This window comes from Dipodomys spectabilis, unplaced genomic scaffold, assembly GCF_019054845.1.
Source record: "Dipodomys spectabilis isolate Male_0828 unplaced genomic scaffold, ASM1905484v1 ptg000108l, whole genome shotgun sequence".
NCBI lineage: Eukaryota > Metazoa > Chordata > Mammalia > Rodentia > Heteromyidae > Dipodomys > Dipodomys spectabilis.
In genome coordinates, this window is record NW_024870785.1 from 11,199,918 (window position 1) to 11,217,139 (window position 17,222).

Sequence of the window (17,222 nt, forward strand, 5' to 3'; positions counted from 1 at the left end):
CCCAAATGACCATAAGCTTGTCATCATTTCTATGCTCACTCTTATCATTTTTTTACTTTGTAGTGAGACTAAAGCAGCAGATCAAGAGAGACCACACTAAAATGTCCATTCTTGGGGCTCCTATGTAAACCTACCTGCTCATCCACCTTACGCTGCAGCTGCATGATCTTGTTCTCCATGCCGATGTGGAGCTTCTTGTAGCGCTCCACGGAGCGAGCCTCAATTTTGAGTTTCTTTAACTCACGCTTGGCCATCATCCGCCGGAAGCAGCACTGAAGGTAGATGATAGCTTCCAAAGTCCTCCTGTAGTGTGTGCGGGCCAGCCAGCCCCGGACCCACTTCTGAATGATGACTGCTTTGTGCTCACGGAGAATCTGCAGAAAGGACAAACAATGTAAGAGCCTGGACCAGACTACCAACCCATGTTTATTAAGCCAAGGAGCTAGATATAACATAAAAAAGCTGGGCCAGAGATAATGATTTTTGAACTTGTGGCCTCCAGAAAAATGAGATAAACAATTACTGTTGCTTAAAGCAACCAAGTTTGCAGGGTTTTTTTTTTTTTTTACACATTCATGTTTCTTCTTTTTTCAAATTATCTGGACAAGAAGAGAAAGGAGAGAGAAATCTTCCTTGGATATGTCTGAGTAAATGCATGTAATTACTTAACGCTTTAAAATACATTTCAATGGTTGGCCATCTCCCTTTGGTTCTTATGTCCTTAGCAGCCCCCTTGGTCTGTGTATGGATGCAGAATTTGATTGTTAGTAAAATGAAGAAATGGGGTTGAAAATAACATCTCACCCTGCACAGCTAAAGACATAGCTACCAAACTAGAAAGACAACCAACTAATTGGGAAAAAAAATGTTTACCAGCAGGGCCTAATATCCATTATATACAGGGAACTCAAGAAACCAATCCCTCCCAAATCTAACAAACCAATCATTAAATGGGCAAGGAAGCTAAAGAGAGACTTCTCAGAAGAAGAGATAAAAATGGCAAAGAAACATAAGGAAATGTTCATCATCCCTGGCTGTAAAGGAAATGGAAATAAAAACAACCCTGAGATACCACCTTACCCCAGTCAGAATGGCCTACATCTAAATTTAGCCAATGACAAATGCTGGCTGAGATGCAGAGAAAGAGGAATCCTATTGCATTATTGGTGGGAATGTACACTAATACAACCACTTTGGAAAGCAGTCTGGAGGTACCTCAGAAAGCTAAATATAGACCTTCCCTATGACCCAACCATACTACTCCTAGGCATCTACCCTGAGCAACAGGAACCAGGATACAAGGACACATGCACCTCCATGTTCATTGCAGCACTGTTCACAATAGCCAAGGTATGGAAAAAACCTAGATGCCTCACTACAGATGAATAGATCCAAAAATTGTGGTACCTATATACAATGGAATATCATGCAGCCATTAGAAAGGACAAAATAATGGCATTTGCAGGGAAAAGGATAGAACTAGAACAAATCATTTTGAGCAAGGAAAGCCAAGATCAGAGAGACAAATGGCACATGGTCTCCCTGATATGTGGATGTTAAATCCAAAATGCAAAGAGATATGACAAAGTGAATAGGACTCAAGAGACAAAGGACCTCCACTCATTTTGTTGTATCATTACTAAGTGACTCCATGTTCTTGACCACATATATGGTATATATATATGTGCACATCTGAGGGAAGCTAGGAGGAGGACATAGAATCAGAGGGAAACAGGGGAAAATATACTACAGAGGGACCCATCAGCTGCACTGGATATTGATGAAAACAAACTAAGCAACTCAAGGGCAAGGAGGGAATGAGAGGGAAAGAGGGAACAGCATTCACGAAGCAAAAGGAAAGAAATGTACATATAACCTGATGTAGAAGAAATAGCTGGATTGTCAAAGCTCATAGAATTCACAAACATTATACACCATAATAATGACAATTTGCCTTGTGAAGGTTAAAATGTGTTTGTGACTTTAACTAAGTATTGTTATCTCACAATACTGTGAAATTTATGTAATCACTTAATCTCAATAAAAAATTATAAAGAAAAAGAAAATAACATCTCACCTTGTGATAGCGGTTCCTGGCCAAGTAGCCTCGCAAATATGACTGAAGGGCAATAGTGGCAGCACGTCTAATCTTGTACTTCTTGCGGACCACGTACATGCGCCAGTTCTTCTGAATGATGGTGGCTGCCTTGGTTCTGCGCAGAAACTTAGCATAGCTGGATGAAGAAAGGAGCAGTGCATTGTCAGTAATCAGAAAAAAGCAACACTCGGTGTCAATGTCTTATGCATAATGAGCAGTTGCCTTAATGTAACAATGGGCACCAAAAAGCAACATTCATATTTACTTATATCTATAGTTTCTCAATGTATTTTTGCTTTCATGATCTCATCTGAAGCTCTGCTAATTCTGGAAAGTAGGAGGTCCCTTATTGCTGGAGAGAGGGAAGTTAACAAGAGATCATGCTTTCTAGGCGTAAGCTCTTCAGTCTGCCCTATGTCATTCTATTCTCTGCATAGCAGACTGATGTATGCATTAATCCCATATATGCAGATTAGGAGCTATTTTAGATCCATCCACAATTAATTCCCATGTTCTTCCTGAGTATTTGAGTAAATGGTCTTTGTCTATAATTCATGTCTATTTGCACATCTAAATTAACATTGTCTTAACATACAAGCACACTCAAGTATATCTAATTCTTTTTAAGACTTTAAAATGTTAATTGCTCAGGGATACAGGAGGACCCATTGCAACTATGAGATGTATAAGTCGTTATGTCGAAAAACAAACTTTACAACTTTGATGGGGGGGATGGGGGGAAGGACACGAAGGGATGGGAAGGGGAAACAAAGCAGGAGGCTACAATGCTTGATAAGAAATGTGCTCATTATCTTACCCATGTAATTGTAACCCCTCTGTACAGTATTTTCACAATAAAAATATATTTAAAAAAATAAAATGTTAATTGCTCCCTAAATGGAGTCATTATTAACTAGTTCCTATGCATGACCATTCTAATTAACATATGACTTCTTTTTTTCTTGGTGCTGCTACTAGGTTTGAATTCAGGGCCCCATCCTCTCACTTGGCTTTTTTGCTCAAAACTCGTATGCTCTACCACGTGAGCCACAGCTTTTTTTCCAGCATTTTTCTGGCTAATTGGAGAGATGAGGCTCATAGACTTTCCTGCCTGGGCTGGCTTTGAACCAAGACCTTCAGATCTCAGACTCCTGAGTAGATAGGATTACAGACTTGCTCCACAGCATGACTTAAACATGACTTCATCCAGCTCCACAGGAAAGTATGAAACAAAGGTCTGAAGGCCCGAATTGGCTGAACTTTATACCTACCATCGAGCCTGATAACCCCGCACATATCTCTGCACAGTGATGGCAGCCCTCTGCATCCGCAGGTACTTCTTCCTTAGCAGCCACCCTCGGATGGTTTTCTGGATCCGGATACAGGCAGCCCTCAGTTTGTCTGCCCTGAGCTTTTCTAGATAGGCCACTTGACCAGCCCGGAAAAAGATCTTTGTCTTACCAAACTGGTATTTGTCCTTATCCTATATTAGAAAGAAAAAAATTGTATTTTCTTCAGAAATAAAGACTCCATAAATGAAATAAAAAAGAGAAACAATCTATCTAAAAGCAGAAATCAGTAAAGGGGTGAATCTATTAACCTAAAACTTGGGCTACACACAACAAATTAAGGGAGCCAGATTTCTGACCCTCTGCCAGTGGGGCAAATAGAATTCTAGAGAAACTGTAGTTTGATTTACTTTCCACGATTATTCTCCCTGGAATTATTTTCTGAGGGCCAAAACTTGATTAAGGGTTATAGGCTGCTATTATTTGCTTGTTTGTATTTTAATATCTCAAGGAAATGGAGATGTGGACATGCCCTCTGACTGACCCAGGCTGTAAGTATTACATCAGGCTGCATATCCTAATAAGGGGCTGAAGGGGAAAAACACCAATTTGAATAATAAGGTAGAAAGAAACACACATGAAATCAAAGTTCAAAAACAAAACAATAAAAATCACTGGGTATTCATATTCAAGTTAAGTTCCCAACAGTTATCTCTGGCCTTGAATGGTTCTTAAAAAATAAACAACTTCATGCACGTGTTTAAAAATCCAAATTCAAACACATTCCCCCCTCCAAAGTAGAATCATTTAAATATTTATTGACTTCTACACCTAAGCGGAGCCAAACAGTCCACCTGCATGCTATGATTCACCTTACCTATGTGATCACTATGTGATCCAAATTCTAAGCCAAAACAGAGGGTTCTATCATTTGAGCCACACCTCTAGCTCTAGCTTTTTGCTGGTTAAATGGAGATGTGTCCTGAAGAGTTTTCTGTCCTGAGTTGACTGCAAACTGGGATAGTCAGATCTCAGTCTCTTTGAGTAGCTAGGATTACATGCTTGAGCTACTGCTGCCTGGTTTCCATTAACTTTAAGGCATTTTACTTACCTTTAAAATGCACTGTTAACAAGATGGACTTTGTCCCTTTAGATTAAGACTCCTTTTTTTCCCCTCTTTAATTATGCATCACCTTGCCTGGTCTCTCAAGTCTAGGTCTAGGCTTTGTCACACTGTTTCCTCATAGTGGATCATCATCTTCTTCTTCTTCATCATCATCATCATCATCATCATTATCGCTAGCATCCCAAAGACAGTGAGCCTTGATCACTGAGACAGTTCCCCTAACAATCCCCTCTCACACACAATCTGGATTAATGATCTTAACACAAACGTTTTCAGGGCTTTCGCACATCACAATGGCAAGGCCAGACAAGGAAAGTCAAAGTCTTTCTCACCAGTATGAGTTTCTCTAACACATTCTTGCAGGTTTGCTTTCTGTCACCCAGTACATCCTTTTGCTTCATTAGGACTCGGTAACGGCTGAAAAATTCCTGATAAGTCCACCTATAAAACGACAATCACATCAGCTTAAGGCACCAGGAACCTGTCCCAACAGGCCCCTTATACAGAAGTTGGCAGGCTCACCGGGAGGGGAAGCCTGCTGCACTGATTCGGATGGTTTCCAGGACGCCACATGCTCTCAGCTGCTGAACAGCCCTCTTCTCATCAAACCTACATGTGCAGATGACAGCCATCAGTCCCTGAAGAACCAAACTGCAGTGTTCCTCAGGGGGGACTCAGATGCATTTGCAAAGAACCAAGTAGATAAATTAGGAAAGAAAGTATTCAGAAGCTGAAGCAAATATCCAAATGGAAAACTCCATGAGACAGTGGAGAAGAGACAATTAGCAGGAAAATAAAGACCTAGAAACATCTCCTATGATTCATAAGAAAGCTCATGTTGCACAGCACACACACGCACGCGTGCGTGCGTGCACGCACACACACACACACACACACACACACACACACACACACACAGAGGGAGAGCAAGAGAACTGGGAAGGGGAAGAGAGAGTACAATCTCCTGTGTGTAATTTTGAAATCTAGAAAACTCTGAAAACTAAGTCTTTCCATAGCTTACTAAACAGCTCAACCAGATTTCTGACCTGAAATGAACATGAGAGTATCTTCCTGAACTGCTTAGTGGATCTCACATTTCAAATTCTTAGAATGCTAATTTGTCCTCAAAAGGAAGAAAAACTCCAGTAATTCTATTAATTCCCAGTTTCCTTCTAAGACATAAAGATTTACTTGAGTTATTTTTTCCCTCGGGTTTGGCAACCATTACACAATGCGGCCACTTTTTGTTCTGTGGCTGAGAAATACTTACGTGAAAGGAAACTTGAAGTCATTGGGCTTGATACAGCGCACGTAGTGAGGGGTGGTGGCATTGAGGGTCTCCATTAGCAGGTGAAGGGAGTTTCGGAACTGTGTGAGAAAGGGTGACGAGAGCCATCAAGTCTTGTCAAGTCAAAGCAATTTAGAATTCTCTTCCTATGGCATCAATGGGCATGATCTTCCTACCTCTGAACATGATCCACTTTCAGAAGAGGAGCTGCTACTACACAAGAATGCTAAATTTGCACTTAAAATTTGCCTAAACTTTACCATTTAACTCAGAGATAGATAGATAGATAGATAGATAGATAGATAGATAGATAGATAGATAGATAGGTAGATAGGTAGATAGGTAGATAGATATAGATAGATAGATAGGTAGATAGATAGCTCGATCGACCAGAGGTAGGTGTGTGTGTGTGCGCACACAATATTGAGATGGAGAAAATTATTCCGGGAAAGGCTGGTATAGTCATGTGTCTAGTACAGGGGGAGAGGAGAGAGTGGGCAGGACTGGCATGTGTAATGGAAGTACTCATCCTCGCATCCCACCTGTGAGGCTGGGGAAGGAAGAGCTGAGGCTTCAGGTAAGCAGAGGGAAGGGAGCATGGTAGCAGTAGCTCCCTGAACTTACCTGGTGCCCCACTGTTTTCTTGTGCTCTTTGGCCATCTGGCCTGGCCTGCCTTTAGTGGGCTTTACTGGAGTGCGGCTGAGGGATGTGCGCCCCGAAGAGGTGGCTGAAGTTGGGCTGATGGCCTTTTCATCATCTTGAAAAAGTTCTGGCAGCATCTTAAACTGAGCCAGGAACAGTAAGGGAAATTGTATTTTTAACAGAAGCCCCATCACCCCTTCCCCAAATACACACAAAGTAAACGCCTAAGGAAGTAATTCGATTTTTCTTTAATATATCTTGGTTAGAATAAGCCTATCCATAATTACCTTGCTTGACTTAAGAACTTTAATTTGTTCTTCAAAAACGGTGTCTTTGTTCTTTTCCAGAAAGCCTTCACACTGATATTCAACCTGAAATCACATGAGAAATTATCTTTAAGTAGTAACAGTTTTAATACTTTCATCATAGATAATGCTTAGGCTATATGACCAGCTCTCAGCAGCCTGGTACCATCATCTGTATCTTTTCCTGAGAAACAAATGTGATTCTATAGGTGTGTGTCTGTACACACACACACACACACACACACACACACACACACACACACACACACACACATACATACACACACACACACACACATACACAAACACAGTTTTTGTGTATATATATAATTTCATCATCTGATTTGCTAAGTAAACTGTAAAATTTGTAAGGCAGTATGTTACCATGCCTTGCTAGTAGAGATATAATGAACAGATCACAGAAGGTATCATAGACCCATTATCTCTATCCTGAAACCCAAAGGACTAGCTATGCCTTAGAACTCAGAATTCTTCACACATTTAGAGATGCAATATGTACCCGTACCATTATTTTAATACCCCCAGAATCGTCTAAGGCATTGGTCTATATTATATATAATATCTATGTATAATATAATAATATTTCTTCATGGATACTTGTAAATATCCACCTTAACTGGAATAAAGACAATAGTTACTTTCATGTTCATTTCAGGTCAGAAATCTAGTTGAGCTGCTAAGTAAGCTATGGAAAGACAGTTTCCAGAGTTTTCTAGATTTCAAAATTGTAGACAAGGGACTGTAATCTCACATTTATGAGGCATATAATTTAACTTAGGTTAAAGAAAGAAAACAATTGATTTTCTACAAGACTTTTAAAAAATCAAGTATGAGTAAGGAAAAATATTTCTTCACTATTTTCTCCCCACTTAAGTATTACAAAAGAAAATAGATACAGTTTCCTTACTTTGTCAGCAAAATGTTGGATGATGAAAGCTTTGTTTGACAAACGGGGCTTTTCAAAGAGTGCACATTTGTTCAAGTGTGTGTTATACAATTTCTGGGCCCAAGTGTCATCTGAACCTTTGGGCATCTACATGGAGAGGAAAAAGAAGGAAAGAAGAAAATACTGAACACGGAGACCCTTTTTCTTCACTGGCTGCCAAGAGAGCATTTTTTGGCTTTTACCTAATAGTTTGCTAATTCTGTCTGTCTTTCTATCTGTTTCTCTATTTGTCTGTCTGTACGGTGCTGTGGCTTGAACTCAGGTCTTGGATTCTGGTTTTTAGCTTTTTTGCTCAAGGTTGGTGTTCTGCCACTTGAAGTACAAATCTACTTCTAGCTTTTTGCTGGTTACTGGAAGATAAAGTGTCTCAAAGACTTTCCTGCCTGGGCTGGCTTTGAGCCATGATCCTCAGATCTCAACCTCTTTAGCAGCTGAGATTACAGGCATGAGCCACTAGTGCCCAATTATCTTCCATTTCTTCACTACACTCTGCCCCTAAAAAATGTATTAAATATAAGCAAACTAAAAACCAACATTATTTTTAAAAAAGTGGTAGCAAGCACATATCTCAAATCAATTATTACATAATTGATAATTATCTGAAACAAGAAGAGAAATTGTCCCAGTATGGCTTACAACTAGAATCCTTGAGGGGTATAGTGACCTTTCAGAATGAAAGGATGATGGTCAGAGGTTGCCACAATGGCACTTCATGTGGCACGTCATTGTACATACCGTGGTATACTAACAACTCTGCTTGAACCCACTACCTTCTGACCTTGCCTCTCTCTCTTGATGCTCCAGGTACTCTAGAAAGCCATCTCACCTTGCATTCCTCATCCAGCAAGTCTAGAATACCCATCTTAGATTCTATTAGATTAATACAAGGCTGATTATCATAAAAATCTATAAGTGTCCACGGGATTTGTTCTTTCATATATTCTTCTTGTTCCAGTTTGAAGACATGCTGGAATAACAAAGAAAATAAAAGTAGGCATTATTGGACCAAATGATCCATTTCTGGTCAGAAAGAATGGAGTCGAGAAACACATTTTCATTAAAATGCTAAGATATTAATATAATTGAAGAGAAACTCATATAGCAACAACTCTTGTTGGAGGAGTATATTTGATACATAGAAAAGAGCAAATAAAACTACAAACAGAGCTGGGCGCCAGTGGCTCACGCCTGTAATCCTAGCTATTCAAGAGGCTGAGATCTGAGGATCGTGGCTCAAAGCCAGCCGATGCAGGAAAGTCCATAAGACTCTTATCTCCAATTAACCACCAGAAAACTGGAAGTGGCACTGTGGCTCAAAGTGGTAGAGTGCTAGCCTTGAGCTGAAGAGCACAGGACAGTGCCCAGACCCAGAGTTCAAGCCCCACAACCAACCAAAACATATATATATATATATATATATATATAAAATCTAGAGACAGGGTCTCAATATGTAGCCCAAGCTGGAATTCACTATGTAGTTCAGACTGAAAATCCTTCCAAAGTTCTGGGATTACAGGAATGTACCACTTCAATAAGCCAGATAAATGTAGTTATCTTAGTGATTTGATTATGCCTATTTCCAAACTGCACTACGTACTTCTGCTTTTTTAAGCAATTTGACAGGGATGCTAACAACATGGGACACAGGAATGCCTTTGGTTGGCACAGATCAACTATGTACAATGGACGGCCTCCAGATTACTCAACAGCCTGGGCAAAACTTGCAGAATAACAAATTCTCCCAAGGGACTGTGGTGCTGAAATCCACGTGCCTCTGAATTATATAACACCTGTTTTTCTTATTCTCCTCAGTCAGGGAATCTAGGACTCATTTTTCTGAATTCTACATCCCACACTTCAGGAAGTTATAAGCACTACCAATCCATTGCTTATTTCTGCCAAAGACTTCAACCATCATCCACATTGCCACTCTCATCACCAGTTATTCATTAAATTTTATATATATATATAGACAGTGCCCTTTGGAAACCATAAACAAAGCAGACAAAGTCACAAATGGGACTGGATTATAAAGGGAAGCATGATAGGCTGTGAGAGTAAGAGCCCTCGCCTAGTCTCAACACAGAGTGATTAGGGTGGGAAGGAAAGGCTCGGGATCCAAGTTCTGAAGATGAACAGGAGCTGAGCTGGTCCAGATGGGAAGAGCAATCCAGCCATGGCTCATGCTCAGGCTGCTCTACCTCAGCCCCGGCAGCCAACATTCCAAGTTCTGGTCCACAGATGCTAAAGACACTGCTTGTGCTTAGAGGGTTTCTCTTTTCCTTTCCTTATCTTTCTTGTCTTCTTCTTCTTCTTCTTTTTTTTTTTTTTCAGTCGTGGGGCTTGAACTCTGGGCCTGGGCACTGTCCCTCAGCTCTTCAGCTGAAGGCTTGCACTCTACTACTTGAGCCCACAGCGCCACTTCTGGTTTTCTGGTGATTACTTGGAGATAAGAGTCTCATGGACTTTCCTTGCCTGGAATCCTCAGATCTCAGCCTCCTGGATAGCTAGGATTACAGGCATGAGCCACCGGTGCCCAGCTTTCTTTCTTGTCTTTTTTGGGTCTGTCACACATCTGGTTATTTTTCTGTGAAGACAGACTTTTGTGACTATGATCGGACAACACATCTTTTCTAGGACCTGAGGCCCCATGCAATTTGGGTGATTTCTGCTGCACACAATCCTAGTGTACCTGGAACATTCTCCCTTTATTCTCTGCTTACTGTAATGTCTAGCGCCTAACCAGCTCTAATAGCCCTAGTTTAAAAGGGGGAAAAATCCATGTGAATATTTATATCATGCTAATTAGCAAACTTTTATTCCTTTTGATTAATGAGGTAAATAAGGGTGTTATATGTCAGCAGGGTGCCTTGATGGATGGTACCAATATCTTCCAAAACAATAAACTCTATCTTCTGAAAAATTTCATTCATTTATATGTCATGTCTTAGACTGACAACAGAAACACTAGTCTAGACCTTAAACAGAACTTATTTCTTATACACATGCATCTGATTTGGAAAACTCCATGGTGTATCAAAAATTCTGGATGTTCCATTGCCAAAAAACATGGGCATGAGTTCAAATAGCTCCAAGCAGTAAATTTGCCAACCACATGGTTTCTGATACCAATTTCCCTCAACCAATTTCCCTCAACTACAGCCCTAGCTCAGGGGCAAGGCTATGTTGTCAAGCTCTTTACTTGAAGACCCCAAACTCCTGGCCACAGCTGATAAACCAAATGTGCAGACACACAAGGGTGCACTATGGCAGAGTCCTCTGATGACAAAGTGAGCAGGTTGCTTATTCAGTATCAGAAAACAAGGAGGTCATCAGGCAGGTAGCAGGAAAGGAGGGAGGGAGGCAAGGAGGAAAGGGAAAGGAAATAAGAGGTTAAATCTACTTCTATATACCTTTTGCCATCCTGACTTTAACCAACCCCCAATTTTGTGTCTGTGAAGGTCGGAGGCTTAGTGGACTGAATATAAGGCTTTGTCAGATTTGTCTACCCTGGATGGCTTCAAACCATAATCCTTAGATCTCAGCTTCCTGAGTAGCTAGGGTTATAGGTGTGAGCCACCAGCATCCGGCAGTTTCAATGCTTCTTTTCCTTCTCTTTGCTTGTCCAAGTCACCTCTTGTTTATGTCTGGGGTAGTACATCACCTGTTCTCTCCTCCCAGCCTGGAATGAGCCATGAGCTCCCAAGCTAGTATCTGAGCAGTTTCATTGTTTTCTAAACCTCTGATGAAAATTTTTGTTTTTTTGGTCGGTCGTGGGGCCTGAACTCTGGGCCTGGGCGCTGTCCCTCAGCTCTTCAGCTCAAGGTGAGCGCTCTACCACTTGAGCTACAGCGCCACTTCCCTCTGATGAAAATTTTAATCCAGGAGTTTACTTCAGGGACCAGGCCTTAAACAAACACTAGGAATTTGAGAAAATGACTTATAGCAGAACAATATTCAAGAAAGAAGAAAACAAAAAATCTTACCATGTTGAATTGTTGCTGTAGTTTTTCATTTGCATAATTTATGCAAAACTGTTCAAAACTATTTATCTCAAATGTTTCAAACCTGTAATACCAAAAATAAAATGGGAAGAAAAGAGAAGAAACACTTTTTTTTCTCCATTACTGAGTCTTGAACCAGAGCCTAGGGGCTATCTCTGTGCTTGCAAGCTCAAGGCTACTGTTCTACTTGAGCCACAACTTCACTTATGGATTTTTTGGTAGTTAATTGGATATCAAAGTTTCACGGGCTGGGGCTGGGAAGCTGCCTCAGTGGTAGAGCACTTGCCTTGCATGCCTGAGGCCCTGGGTTCGATTCCTCAGCACCACATAAGCAACAAGAAAAAAAAGCCGGAAGTGGTGCTGTGGCTCAAGTGTAGAGCGCTAGCTTTGAGCTAAAGAGCTGAGGGACAGCGCCCACGCCCAGAGTTCAGGCCCCACGACCGGACCAAAAAAAAAAAAAAGTTTCAGGGCTTTCCTGCCCAGGCTGGCTTTGAACCTTGATCCTCATATCTCAGCCTCCTGAGTAGTAAGGATTACAGGCATGAGCCACCAGCACCCAGCAAAATGAATACAATTTTAGAAAAATATTCAAAATGTGCACATTAGGAAGAAAAATAAGAAGCTTCCCAACATTACAAAACTTTCTCTATACATCTATAGAGATAAAGCTTTGTAAATCAGAAGAATTGACTAAGTACCCAGTAGGTAAACATGAGTCAAGAGACAGATTTTTTTTAAAGGCCCTAGCCTGCAAAGGTGCTCACCACCTAGAGTGTTTTAGGCTCATTCATCCCCAAGTAGAGAACACAAAATTCCAATAAAGCCATCACTCAGGCAATTTGTATATTCAGAAAAGGAAAATTAGCAAATGAAATTAGGGTTTTAGAAATTCAGTGATAATTTACCACTAATTTATCACCTAAGAATCTGACAGCCAATTAATTCCACCCATGAGCCTAATTAATTAGCTCAGGAGTTGACCTAACTTTTTTGCTTTAGTTAAATCTGAGGCACCATGCTGGTAGTAGGGCTTTTACTTAGGGCCTTGTGCTCTCATTTGGCTTTTTCACTCAAGGCTAACACTCTACCACTTGAGCCATACCTCCACTTCCAACTTCTTACTGGTTAATTAGAGATAAGAGTCTCACAAGGGCTGGGAAGGTGGCTCAGTGGTAGAGTGCTTGCCTTGCAAGCCAGAGGCCCTGGGTTCGATTCCTCAGCACCACATAAGCAAAAAGAAAAAAGCCGGAAGTGGCGCTGTGGCTCAAGTGGTAGAGCGCTAGCCTTGAGCTGAAGAGCTGAGGGACAACGCCCAGGCCCAGAGTTCAGGTCTCACGACCGGACCCCAAAAAAAAAAAAGTCTCACAAGACTTTTCTGCCCAGGCTTTGAACTGTGATCCTCAGATCTCAGTCTGGGATTTCAGGCATGTGCCACCAGCTCCCAGCAACTTTTCCTCCTTCTTTTCTTTTTCCTTTTTAGTCTCATGCAATTCTATTATCATCATCAAAGTACTCCTGAATTGAGGTAAGGGTCTTCCTTCTCCCCACCAAAAGGAGACAAATACTCAGATACTAAATACTCTGGAGAGAAATGCTCTCAGGGAAGGGGTTAAGGAAGTGTGATGGAGGGCTGAGTGCATTGTATGTATATTTGGACATGTCTTAATGAAACTCCTTTGTACAACTAATTGATGGTAATTTTTTTAATGTGGAAAAAAGAAAAAAAAAGCAACAATACTCTCTGGAAGACCAGTAGCCAATGTCCTTACCCATAAATGTCTAGCACGCCAATAAAAGAGTGTTGCTTTACAGCAGAGTGGAGTGCCTGATTGACATGATCTACAATCCAGTTGAAGAGCTTGGCATAGATGTGCTTGGCCAAAGCGTCGCGGGCATTTGTGGCCTGCAGCTTAGAGATGGGCTTGATGTACGTCTCGGTGGCTGTGGCCAGCTTCCGGTGGCAGAGCCAGTGAGACATCTCCTCATAATCCACGCCCATGAGGTCACAGAAGATGCTCAGGGGTTCGTGCTTGGGCTGTCAAAAGAGAACAGGTTATTTCTTATGGCCAGCTCAATCAAGTAAGAATTTCCTGAAAGACGTAACCAAGAGGGAAAAGAGACAACTCAGCAATTTCTTTGTTAAAACAAACATTCAGATTACTCAATCCTGATGAGTGATAATAGTATAATTAACCATAAGCCAGCATCTGAGCAGCATTTTGCAATCTCTTTTTTTAGGTCTCATTTTGTAACATATCATCCTTGATTCTTCCTAGATTTGTTAGTATGCCTCTTATAGGACATTCTGCAGGTCCATCAGAGAATCAGCTGACTAGTTGACATGAGGTACCAGTGAACAAAAATAGACATGATTCTCTTCTATCTAGGGCTTACTGCAACTAGGGGTCATTGGAATTCATCCAATTATTGCTCCCTAAAATGTAAAATGCTACAAAGAAAAAGGAGTCTGCCTGAGTGAAGTGTGTGCTCTCTAGGGAGGTGGGAGGCAGAATTGAGATCTGAAGGAAAATAAGATGCAACTGAATTAATGGGGGGAGGAGGAGGGTATTTTCTAAGACACGGGAACAGCTGGAACAAAGATACTATCGTAGGAGGGAGGAGGAGGGAGATCACCCATGGGAAGGACTGAAACAGAGTGAAGGACAAAATGTACAGGAGGGAGCAAGAGAGGCAGGCAGAGGCCACATGCCTAGATTCCCCCAAGAGTGTCTCTTGTGGGCCTCATACGATTAAGCCTGCTCCCACCCCTCCAATTTATTGTAATTACAGGACTGTTTGGAGGACAGGGGGTGGAAGGTGAATAATAATAAAGCCCATTGAATCCAGGTATGAAGATGGCAGAGGGAATCTCACTGAAAGCTGTAGAACAATGGGGGATAGAGGACAGAGAAGAATAAAAGGTTCTGAAAAAAGATAACACAATGGCTGGGAAGGTGGCTCAGTGGTAGAGCGCTTGCCTTGCATGCATGAAGCCCTGGGTTCGATTCCTCAGCACCACATAAGCAGAAAAAGCCGGAAGTAGCGCTGTGGCTTGAGTGGTAGAGCGCTAGCCTTGTGCTGAAGAGTTGAGGGACAGCGCCCAGGCCCAGAGTTCAGGCCCCATGACCGGACCAAAATAAATAAATAAATAAATAACACATGCATGCATGACATTCCAGGGACTCTCATACACAAAAAAATATACCAACAACCAGGCATCGGTGGCTCATGCCTGATTTTTAATTCTAGTTACTCAGGAGGCTGAGATCTGAGGTTATGGTTTGAGAAGCCAGCCTAGGCCAGAAAGTCTGTGAGACCCTTAACTCTAATTAACCACCAAAAAAAAAAAAAAAAAAAAAAAATCACAAGCCTTGAGTGAAAAAGCTAAATAAAGGACAGCACCCAGAATCTGTCCCTTATATATAAACCAGCATATATGAACAAGAGGAGAGTCAAATTGGTTCAGTTTGGGGAAGTGGCTGATGGAAAAGGTAAATGCATGTGGACACGCAGCAGGAATTAGAATTGCTCTGATAATGTCAGAAAAACTTCAAGTATAGTCGGATGCCGGTGGCTCATGCCTATAATCCTAGCTACTCAGGAGGCTGAGATCTGAGGACTGAGGTTCAAAGCCAGCCCATGCAGGAAAGTCCATGAGACCCTTACCTCCAATTAATCACCAGAAAACCGGAAGTGGCACTGTGGCTTAAGTGGTAGAGCACTTGCCTTGAGCTGAAGATCTCAAGGACAATGCCCAGAGCCAGAATTCAAGCCCCAAAAAAAAAAAAAAAAAGAAAAAGAAATCAAGTACACAGTGTCTAAAAAGAACCAACAGAGGGCTAGGAATGTGGCTTAGTGGTAGAGTGCTTGCCTTGCATGTATGAGGCCTGGCGTTCAATTCCTTAGCACCAATAAACAGAAAAAGCCAGAAGTGGCACTGTAGCTCAAGTGATAGGGCACTAACTTTGAACTGAAGAGCTGAGGGACAGTGCCCAGGCTCAGAGTACAGGCCCCATGACCAAAACAAACAAACAAAAAGAAGAAAAGAAAAGAACCAACAGAACTAGGAGCTGGAGATGTAGCTTAGTAGTAGAGCACTTGCCTAGCATTGTAGGCAAGGCCCTGGGTTCAAATCCCAATACCACACACTAATCAATGAATGAATACATGAAGAGAAGAGAATCAACAACAGTAAACCACTAGTTAACTATCACCATATTAAGCTTGTTCTGAACTTACAGGAATTGTGCAGCTGTCCGAATCTCGAGATGTAAACCCAACATTGCCTAAGTGAAGGATGCCAGCAAGTATTCGAAAAATTCCCATTTGATAAGATTCACTAATCCCTGAAACAGAATAAATGAGCAAGTGATCAATTTCAGGATAACAATGAAACAATTATAGCAGAAGAGTTTAATTCTAGAATATTGCCAGATGCTGTGAGCACAGAGTCAGAGGTAAGAAATTAACACCATAGGCCCCTGAGCCTCAGAGGGCAGATTGCAACACCTGTCTCTGCTTCCATGTTCTCTGAGATAAGTGGCTTCTTTAAAGATGCCACTTCTTTGTCAATGTAAGACAAGACAACAGTATACCTAATATACTATGGTACCCATGGAAAGTAGGAAATAAAACATTATAGGCACACTCTGAATTTAAGTACTTCATTCATTTTTTTCCATTTTTATTTATTTCTACTCCACATGTGAGCTGTAGTCCAATAAAGCTGTTTTGAGCTAGATTATTTAATTACTTCCAAGTATAAATCAATGAGATCCTATGATCTAAAAGGCTCAGTCTGGTTTTATACTCTGGCCTGATGGATGAGTGTCCAAATATAGCATGGAAGAGGACCTGAAGACTGAATGAAGTAGGATGGGAAAGTCGGGCAGTTGCTGATCATTATTAGATCTGGCTTCATATGTCAGTAAAGGAAATAATTTCTAGAATATTAAATGTAAAAATAGTTAAAGAGAAGTAGTGCAATTATTTCCAAATATGTAATCTTACTCATGGAAATTGAGAATTGACCTCATAATGAATGCTTTTTGCTTTGTAAAATTCATAATTTAGCCCTATCCATTTTATGATCTTTAATATGCACATAAATCATTAACAGATCTTGTTAAAAGACAGATTTACAATCAGTGGGTCTGGGAAGATCAAAAGAGTGTACGTTTTTAACAAGCTCTACAGTGGTTCTGAACTACACTTGGATTAGCAATGTTTTTCAATTACATTAACTCATTTAAGGATTCTTTTAAATGAAAAAAATACATGATTTTTTTTAGTTTTTGTATTTTAAGGTAGCTCTTTTAAAAAAATAAAAATTCACCTTTGAAGTTGTAGAAACTATAGCTGTAAAGATGAATTTATTCATACAAAAACCAAACATTCTTTAAATCCCAGAAAGAAAATAGTAATGTCTGTGCCATTTCAAACCACTGGAATAATATAATACAATGTTCTGTCACCATACCAGGTCAATCACATTTCCAAGCT

General features: G+C 40.8%; 1 protein-coding gene across 4 annotated transcripts in view; it reads right to left on the reverse strand.

Annotated features, from left to right (window-relative positions):
- The window catches only part of Myo5a (myosin VA), a 126,834-nt gene that overhangs the window by 58,928 nt on the left and 50,684 nt on the right, over nucleotides 1–17,222 (reverse strand). For all 4 annotated transcript variants that reach the window (XM_042687448.1, XM_042687446.1, XM_042687447.1 and 1 more), the window contains exons 9-21: nucleotides 15,960–16,066; nucleotides 13,490–13,755; nucleotides 11,703–11,784; nucleotides 8,543–8,683; nucleotides 7,678–7,803; nucleotides 6,732–6,815; nucleotides 6,426–6,587; nucleotides 5,784–5,881; nucleotides 5,036–5,122; nucleotides 4,846–4,954; nucleotides 3,370–3,581; nucleotides 2,078–2,234; nucleotides 135–374 (exon numbers count right to left, since the gene is read on the reverse strand). In XM_042687448.1, coding sequence (XP_042543382.1) covers nucleotides 135–374; nucleotides 2,078–2,234; nucleotides 3,370–3,581; nucleotides 4,846–4,954; nucleotides 5,036–5,122; nucleotides 5,784–5,881; nucleotides 6,426–6,587; nucleotides 6,732–6,815; nucleotides 7,678–7,803; nucleotides 8,543–8,683; nucleotides 11,703–11,784; nucleotides 13,490–13,755; nucleotides 15,960–16,066 — 1,871 coding nt within the window. The remainder of the gene's footprint in view (nucleotides 1–134; nucleotides 375–2,077; nucleotides 2,235–3,369; nucleotides 3,582–4,845; nucleotides 4,955–5,035; nucleotides 5,123–5,783; nucleotides 5,882–6,425; nucleotides 6,588–6,731; nucleotides 6,816–7,677; nucleotides 7,804–8,542; nucleotides 8,684–11,702; nucleotides 11,785–13,489; nucleotides 13,756–15,959; nucleotides 16,067–17,222) is intronic.